The sequence below is a fragment of the Engystomops pustulosus genome, chromosome 7 (assembly GCF_040894005.1).
Source record: "Engystomops pustulosus chromosome 7, aEngPut4.maternal, whole genome shotgun sequence".
Lineage (NCBI taxonomy): Eukaryota > Metazoa > Chordata > Amphibia > Anura > Leptodactylidae > Engystomops > Engystomops pustulosus.
The window spans coordinates 26,777,578-26,787,323 of record NC_092417.1 but is presented as its reverse complement, the minus strand read 5'-3'; the positions used below and the strand labels follow the sequence as shown (position 1 = coordinate 26,787,323).

The 9,746-nt window shown below is 41.4% G+C and overlaps 1 protein-coding gene across 1 annotated transcript in view; it reads right to left on the bottom strand.

Moving 5' to 3' along the window:
- Positions 1–1,055: 1,055 nt before the first annotated feature.
- The window catches only part of LOC140070159 (embryonic protein UVS.2-like), a 28,806-nt gene continuing 20,115 nt past the window's right edge, over positions 1,056–9,746 (bottom strand). The window contains exon 15 of the mRNA XM_072116496.1: positions 1,056–1,186. Within this exon, the coding sequence (XP_071972597.1) occupies positions 1,056–1,186 (131 nt within the window). The remainder of the gene's footprint in view (positions 1,187–9,746) is intronic.

The window sequence follows — 9,746 nt, the reverse complement described above, 5'->3', positions numbered from 1 at the left end:
AATCACAAAGCAGAAATAACAATATCTGTTCTGGCAGGGACATGCTTATTACATGTGTATAATTATCCTATATGACCACATTGTAACTACTATGAAATAACTATTAAGCCATTTATAAAGCTCCATGGAAGTCACATTTGCGTAATATTGACAATTATGTTAGATTTAGTTGTGCGTGGGTGTCAAATCTAAAATTAAAACATAGCAAATTCATAATTGGTTAATTAACCTGTTGGACATTTTTTTAAACGTTTTGCGTTATCAGGTTACCTAAGGATTTTAAACGGTCTTTAGGTTGTGTAATGATCTTTTGTAGGTTGTGTAATGATCTTTAGTTTGGGGAAGAGGTGGTAAACATGTAAATATTTCTTTTATAATCAGAATGACACATACTTACGTAAAGACCATATCAGCTAAACCCTCCATAAGTGGAGGTGCTCCTTCACCCACATTGTAATTGTGGGCTAACTATATAGCAGCCAAAATTCTCAAGGGGCTACAAATAATAATTCCTTTTAGGATCCTTTAGTTTTCCATTCAGTTTTTTATAAATCAAAGAAGCTAATAAAAGAACATAAGATGATCTCCCCAGGTGGGTCAGAAAAATTTTCATGCAGGTCATTAATTAATTGGTCTCAAAAAATATACCATGAAAAACTTTACATCGTTCCGTAAAACATAAGCCAAAAATGCATACAAAGAATTTAAAAAGTTATTACCCTTAGAATACAGAGATCTGAAGATGTTTTTCTTGATTATCTTAGTTACAAAACAAAAAAATTAAACACATCCAGTATCCATATTATCTTAGCAATATTAAGTTTTACCCATTCTCATTGTAAAATACATTGGTTGGTTGGGAAATTGCGTATGGATAGAGCTCATGTACTGAGCATTCTCCATGTAACATAGGCATCATCTGCCAGCAACTGTTTCTATTGGTGCTTGCTATGATCATGGCAGTGTGGCCTGTTATGTGTCGTGGACAAACCAGACTGCAGCAGCTAACAGTGGTTCACTTGGTGGCCACCATTCTGCATGGCCAAGGGGGCTAATCAGTTGCTATAATAATTGGAGCCTGTTAGAAGACTATTTTGCTGTCTATTACAGTACATTGGTGGGAAGAAGTATTTGATCCCAATCCAAATTTGGAGAGGTCTGTAATCGTTGTTGTAGATCACTTCAACTGTGAGAGACATAACATAAGAAAAATAAATCACATTGTATTGCATGAAATCAGTATTTGATCATCTACGAGCAAAAATCACACGCAATCACACTGTAACCTCTCCACCATGGGCAAAAAAAGAGCTGTCTTAGGACACCAGTGACAAATCGTAGACCTGCACAAGGCTTGGATGAGCTAAAGGATAATAGGCAAGCAGCTTGGTGAGACAACAACTGTTATACAGTTATTATGGACACAATTACACAATTATTACAAAATGGAAGAAACACTGTATGACCATCAATCGTCCAAGGTCTTGGGCTCCATGCAAGATCTCCCTCCCCCCCCCCCCCCCTGGGGTCAGGAACCTGAAAGATCTAGAGAGTATCTGTATGGAGGACTAGGCCAAAATTCCCTGATGCAGTGTGTGCCAACATGGTCAAAAAATACATGAAACTTCGGACCTCTATAATTTATTTCTGTACCAAATATTACATTGTTTTTCTATGGGATCAAACACTTATTTCATGTATTAAAATGCTAATTAATTAAAATTATCAGGATTTTTTTTTTTTTTTTTTAGTTTCTGTCTTACATTTGAAGTGTACCTATAATAATAATAACAGACCTCCTCATTCTTTGTAGGTGGGAAAATTAATAAAATCAGCAAGGTATAAAATACTTATTTCCTACATGGATAATGTATTAGTTATTACACCCCTAAGGGTTAAAAGGCCATAGGGGGTCTAAAATAATAATAATAATAATAATAATAATAATAATAGTTGTTATTATTATTATTATTATTATTATTATAGTTATATAGTCTGAAATATGAAAAAATAAAATAAATAAATATTCAAGAACATCCCTTTCCTTATAAGATAAGATACTTTATTAATCCCAGAAAGATATTTATTCAACAAATCACTTAACATTAATACAAACAGGACATAAAAGCACATACAAATAAATAAACAGACAAACACATGAATAATAAGAGTATTTACAGTGTATAATAATTAAAATACACAATAGGAAGAAAAAAATGCATGTAAGTGATGCAATTTATTTTTTATTTTTAGCAATATAATATAATTAGAGAGGGGCAAATTTATCTAAATCTGGTTTGATCCGGTTCATCGAATTTTCAGAGAAAATTAGATTTGAACAGAATCGAATCATAATGAATCACGACGTGTGACGTAACAGTACGTCACATGCCGGGTGCGGGTACATGGAGAGGGCTCACGTATAGGATAACCTAGGGTTAAAGTGTCCTAGGGAGTCTGAAAACAAGTAAAAATTAAAAATTACCCCCCTTTCCCTAGAACTGATCTAAAAATAAATAAACAGTAAAAATAATAAACACTTTAGCTATTGCCAAAAATGCCAGATTTATCTAAATAAAAAAACTTTTATTCAATGAGTTTAACCCCGTAGCAGAAAATAGGGGGTAAAAGTAAAAAATTGCACTTTTTTGTCATTTTGAAAAATATAAAAAAATTCAATAAAAAATGATCAGAATGTTGTATAGTCTTTTCAAGTACAGCAATGAAAACAACATCAAAGTCACAAAAAATGACATTACCCACAGCTCCGTACACCTAAGTATAAAAAACATATTAGTGCCAGTAGAAGGCAAAATATTTTTTTTTGTAGAGAAGGTTTTTATTTTTGGAAATGTATAAAAACATTATATAAACTATACAAATTTGGTATCCCTAAAGCCATACAGTGAGGAACACTAACACCATACAGTGAATAATACAGACATACAGTGAGGGGCACTACCCCCATACAGTGAAGAATTCAGTCATACAGTGAGGAATATTACTCCCATAAAGTGAGGGACACAACCTCCATACAGTGAAGAACACTACCTCCATACAGTGAGGAAAACTACCGCCATACAGTGAGGGACACTACCGTCATATAGATAGGGACACTACAGCCATACATTGAGCAACACTGCCCCCATAGAGTGAAGAATACAGCCATACAGTGAGGATCACTACTGCCATACAGGAAGGGACACTAGCCCCATTCAGTGAGGAACACTACCCCATACAGTGAGGAACATTGCCAGCATATAATGAGGAACGACACCCCATACAGTAAGGAATACTACCGCCATACAGTGAGGGATACTACTCCCCTACAATGAGGAACACTACCTCCATACAGTGAGGAATACTACCGTCATACAGTGAGGAATACTACCGCCATACAGTGAGGGATACTACTCCCCTACAATGAGGAACACTACCTCCATACAGTGAGGAATACTACCGTCATACAGTGAGGAATACTACTGCCATAAAGTGAGGAATACTACTCCCCTACAATGAGGAACACTACCTCCATACAGTGAGGAATACTACCGTCATACAGTGAAGAAAATATCTATACAAAGAGGAACACTGCTAACATACATTGAGGAATACTATTGACATACAGTGAGGAGCAATACGGCCATAAAATGAGTAACACTGCCGCCACACATTGAAGAATACAGCCATACAGAGAAGGACCCTACTGCTTTACAGAGAGGAACACTACCGCCATACAGAGAAGAATACTACCCCCATACGGTGCGGAACACTACCCCCATACGGTGCGGAACACTGCCTCCATACAGTTAAGAGAACAACTGTAAAGTGAGGAACACTGTATGCATACAGTGAGGAACATTAGGGCCATACAGTGAAAAACACGACCGTCATATAGTGAGGAACACAAACCCATACAGTAAGGAACACTACTGCCATAGAGTGAGGGATACTACTGCCATACAGTGAAGAACAATAGTGACATGCAGCGAGGAACACTACCTCCATACAGTGAGAAATACTGCCGCCATAGAGTGAAGAAAAGATCCATACAAAGAGGAACACCATCGCCATACTGTGAAGAACACTACCGCCATACAGTGAGGAACACTTCAGCCATACAGTGACGAATACAGCCATACAGTGAGGAACACTATGGCTATATAGTGGTTAAAACTACCTCCATACAGTGAGGAACACTGCCTCCACACAGTGATGAATACAGCCATACACTGAGGAATACTACTGCCATACAGTGAGAGACACTACCCCCATATAGTGAGGAATACTACCGCCATACAGTGAGGGACACTACCTCCATACAGTGAAGAATACAACCAAACAATGAGGAACACTACCACCTCAACAGTGGGGGACACTATCCCTATACAGTGAGGGACATTACTCCCATACAGTGAAGAATACTACCCCCATACAGTGAGGAACACTAACGCCATACAGTGACGAATACAGCCATACAGTGAGGAACACTATGGCTATATAGTGGTTAAAACTACCTCCATACAGTGAGGAACACTGCCTCCACACAGTGATGAATACAGCCATACACTGAGGAATACTACCGCCATACAGTGAGAGACACTACCCCCATATAGTGAGGAATACTACCGCCATACAGTGAGGGACACTACCTCCATACAGTGAAAAACACTACAGCTGTACAGTGAAAAACACTACCACCATACAGTGAAGAATACAGCCATATAGTTAAGAACACAACCGCCATACAGTGAGGAACACTACCAACATACAATGAAGAACATTATGGCCATACAGTGTGGAACACTACATCCATGCAGTGAGGGACACTAGCGCAACACAGAGAAGAATACAGCCATGCACTGAGGAACACTATCGCCATTCATTGAGGAACACTACCCCCATACAGTGAGGAACACTAACTCCATACAGTGAAGAATACAGAAATACAGTGAGGGACACTACCGCCATACAGCGAGACACACTACCTCATTACAGTGCAGAGTACAGCCATACAGTGAGGAACACTACCGCCATACAGTGAGGAACACTACCACCTTACAGTGAGGAACACCATGGTCATACAGTGAGGGACACTACCCCCATACAGTGAGGAACACTACCACCAAACAGTGAGGAATACTTCCCCCATACGGTGAGGAATATTACCGCCATAAACTGAGGAACACTACCCTTATGGGAAACGGATTTTTTACCCTGCGGCCATTTAGCTCCCATCCTCGCACTTCTGCCACCCTGCTGACTCACGGCCACAATAGCAACTTGCTGCCTGCTTCGCTGACTGACACGCAAGCTGACACCCTCTTCTCCTGGCGATGATGATGAATTTCTTGCTTCACCAGGCTCCCAAGTGTGATCAGCTACATCATCATCGATTTGTGATTCCCTGTCACTGCTAATCTCCTCAAAGGTCTCAGTATGCACAGTCTGACTACTTGCAAGTGCAACATAACCTCTCATTCCACCCTCCACATCTCCACTTTCCCAGCAGCGGTGTCTCCCCCACCTCTTCACTGCCAAGTAGCTGCTGACTGTCCTCAAAGAATTCGTCCTCTCTGTATAGTGGCACTGAGCACGGACCATCTAGTAGATCTCTGGCTGAGGGAACTGAACAGGACTGAGGCTGGTTGAGGACAGGTGAGGGCCGCTGACCTGCTCCTGGGCCCTGTCAACTAAGGGTTGTATCTGACGAACCCATGGACTCTTGGCTGGGGTTGTCAGATGTCATTTTGGAGGAAGTGGACGACCTAGTCAACCAATCGAGAGCCTTTGGGCTGTTAATCGACACACTGCCGCTAGATTACACTGGCAGTTCTGGCCTCACAGGGTGACCCTTGCTGTAACGTCCCCTTACTATGCTGCAGACGGGCGATACGCGTGGGGCATCCGTGGGCTCTCCCCCTCATACATTATACTAGGTAATATGATGCATTTACTTTCTGTTTTATTCACTTGAACCTACTCCCTTATGTTCTCTTGGCTGCTATTACTCTGCACACAGCACTTTATTTGTGCACTATCATCTTTGTGTTTTATATTACATTGTTATAGTGAAACTGTCTGTGATTGTATCCACGATGCACTTTAATTGTATATAATCTTTTCTTAAGCATCATTTGAACCCCATTATTGGGATGATGTGTATATATATATCTAATTGACAGCCTTGTTCATTTTTTCTATTTTTGTTTTGTCATTTACGTGAGGAATACCTTATTAAGGAGAGTCCTTTATGTTTGTCATTCCCTTCATTGGGTTTTTAAATGTTTTTATTGTCTTGTTTATGAATTAATAAATTGATATTTTCTACACATCCGCTGTTTTTCTTCTCTGGATCTGATTAGTATATTTTGGATGTGACACCTACTCGCTTACCCTCCCCTCTTTGTTTTCTTGTTCCAGATTTCTTGATATTAACTTTAGCAACCAAAAAGAATTGAAATTTGGCGAATACAGAACCCCAAAAACTGACACCCTGGACTGTGACCAAAAATCACTCCATCAACTATGTGGATTTGACACAGATTTCTTGAAATCTTAAAAGGTGTTAATGCCCAATGAACCTCACTGCCCAGCTAGTCAGCTTTTGTCCCTTGCTGCAATTGTCACTACCAAAGCCCATCCTAATGTACTCCCAAAGCGAGTGTACCAGCATTCCACCATACAGTGGTAGATACTGGTTCTCCTTAGCCCTCCTTATTATTAATCACAGGACATTATGTATTGACTTACAGAAGACATCTCTGTGCTCTTACTCCTGTCAGCAGCATTTTGGATTTTTTACAAGAGTGTCATGGGTGCTCCTGCGCCCACTAGCTCCTACTTACCCGTCTTCATTTCTGCTTCTGGCCCGGTGGTCGTGCACTCACGTCTTTGTCTCATAGCCTTAACAAAAAACCTTTTTCTGTTCCAGGACAACTTCTACATACATCGCCGGGGAACGGCAATGGGTTCCAATGTGCCCCCCATATGCAAATGCTTACATGGCTAATTTTGAAGAACAGATGATCTACCCCAATAAATTCTTTCAGGATCACTGTAAAATATGGAAACGCTATATAGATTATATATTCTGCATATGGGAAGGGCCACTGGAATCACTAGAGGAATTCTTCTCATTCCTCAATTCTATCTGGGCAAAGCTACAGTTCACTATGCATCACAGCAATGAGGAGGTTAGCTTTCTTGATACAATGGTTAAAAAAGACCGCACCGGTAATGTTTGGACCGATCGTTACACCAAAACCATGGATAGAAATAACCTTCTTCTTTACACGAGCTGCCACCCTACATCGACCAAGAATTCTCTCCCCATTTCAAAGTTTCAGCGAGTAAAACGCATTGTAAGCAAGACAAACTGCCTTACAGCACTTTTAGACAACATGCAAGAACGATTTAAAGAGAGAGGCTATCCAGATTCCATTCTCAATAAAAGTAGGACTCACTCTCTCAGACCCAGAAGCTCAGAACCCAAACCACCCCGTATCCCATTCATACATCAATACCATCCGTTTATGTACAGGATACACAAATCTATAAGAAAATTCTGGTCTATCCTACAAAAAGGCCACACAGCTATCAAGGAATTTGAAAACCCTTTCCTTCCCTGCTTTAAGAGACCCCCCCAATCTCAAAGACAGATTGGTGAGGGCAGACATAGGATCCAACACGAGGATTCCCAGGCAGACATTCCTGAATACTAGAAGACAGGGCACCTTTCCACGTCTCCACTGTGCTCAATGCACTAATGTCTAGAAAGGAGACTCTTTCACACACCCACATACGGGTAAGCGATACCAAATTCAAGGCTACCACACCTGTGACTCTACCTATGTTATCTATCTCATAAAATGCCCTTGCGTTCTCCCCTACGTTGGGGAAACTAACCAGCACTTAGGTGACCGCATCTCAAAACATAAATCCACCATACAGACATCAAACCTCCTGTTGCCCGTCCCCGCCCATTTTGCAAGTGCCGGTCATTCAGTCAATCAACCGAAATTTCAGGTGATTGAAAGTGTGGACAATGCTAGGGGTGATCGCATCACCCTACTGAAGAAGAAAGAATCCTTCTGGATTTATAGTCTACAGACTCTGGCCCCTGATGGTTTGAACAGAGACTACAACATCCAGAGCTTCGCATGAACTGAGTAACCCTTTGAATTCTCATTGGGGGTCATTTACTAAGGGCCCGATTGTCGTTTTCCCGACGTGTTACCCGAATATTTCCGATTTGCACCGATTTTCCCTGTATTGCCCTGGGTTTTTGGCGCACGCGATCGCATTGTGGCGCATCGGCGCCGGCATGCATGCGTCAGAAATCGGGGGCGTAGCCGAACGAAAAACAGATTCGGAGAAAGCGCTGCATTTAAAAAAATGCGGGACACGCACTTACCTTCACCAGGTATAGGATCGTGAACTCCGGCGGGCCTCGGCGGACTTCAGCGAAGCGGCAACACCTGGTGGACGTCGGAGGAACTGCCTTAGTGAATCGCCGGAAGACCCGAATCAACCACAGAGAACACGCCGCTGGATCGCGAATGGACCGGGTAAGTAAATCTGCCCCATTGTCTCTTTATTTATTTTTCCAGTCTTTAATCCTTTGTCTTTTATAGTATTCCTCATTGATATGTACATAGATTATATTGATTAATCTAACCTATCACATGTTTCCTTTGCAGAAATGCTAACAGGAATCTACCCGTGGGCCATGATGGTTAATATGCAATAGAACTATAGATTTAGACAATCCCACTAACATATTATTACAGTTTGCAATATCTAAATTTCCTCCTCCTCGTTCCCACCCTAACTACTATTACAACCTTTCAGCTCTAGTACTACTTTCAACTCATTTTGCAGCCTTTCATAGTATCACACCTGTCAGACTTAGTCTGACAAGTAGCTCCCCCTCTCCCCCGGCAATTCAGGAAGTAAATTACCTGGTGGTACCACGCCATAGCAAGTCTAACCCGCTGATGTGTTCTCAGAGAAACAAGCGAAGACACCGCACCGACCCTACGACTGCCCTATCGAACTGTTACCAGGCACATCTCCTCCACGAGGATAGGTATATCCACTCACCGTAATCGAGATCACAGCAAGTTCATCCTAAATGGAGGAGAATCTGCAGAAGGGGTTCATCCACAAATCATCTACTCATGCTGGTGCAGGATTCTTCTACATTGCTAAGATGGCTCCCTTCGTCCTTGCATTGATTACCACGGTCTCAATGAAAAACCGCTATCCCCTGCTTCTGATCAAAGAACTTTTTGACTGCCAGCAGGGTTCCAAGTTTTTCACACTGCTGGATCTGCAAGGGGCCTAAAACCTCATCCGTATCTGTGAATGCGGTGAATGGATGACTGTCTTCAATACTAGTGACAGACAATTTGAGTATCTTGTCATGCCTTTGCCCCAGCAGTGTTCCAGGAATTTGTCAATGATATTTTTAGAGACCTGCTCTACACTTGTTTCATTGTCTACCCAGACAATATCCTGGTGTTCTCATCCGATCTGGAGTCTCATTAGGTCCACGTATGTCATGTCCTCCGATGCCTAAGGGGCCCAACATCTCTATGCCAAACTCGATAAATCAGTCAGAGTATAGTTACACCACGCTCCAAATGTAAAGTGATTTTTGAAAGACAATGAAGAGAAATGCTGTTCCCCAGTGAGATAGTCAGAAGGACAGCAAAGTTGCTGCGAGTTCTGGTTCAAAGGCA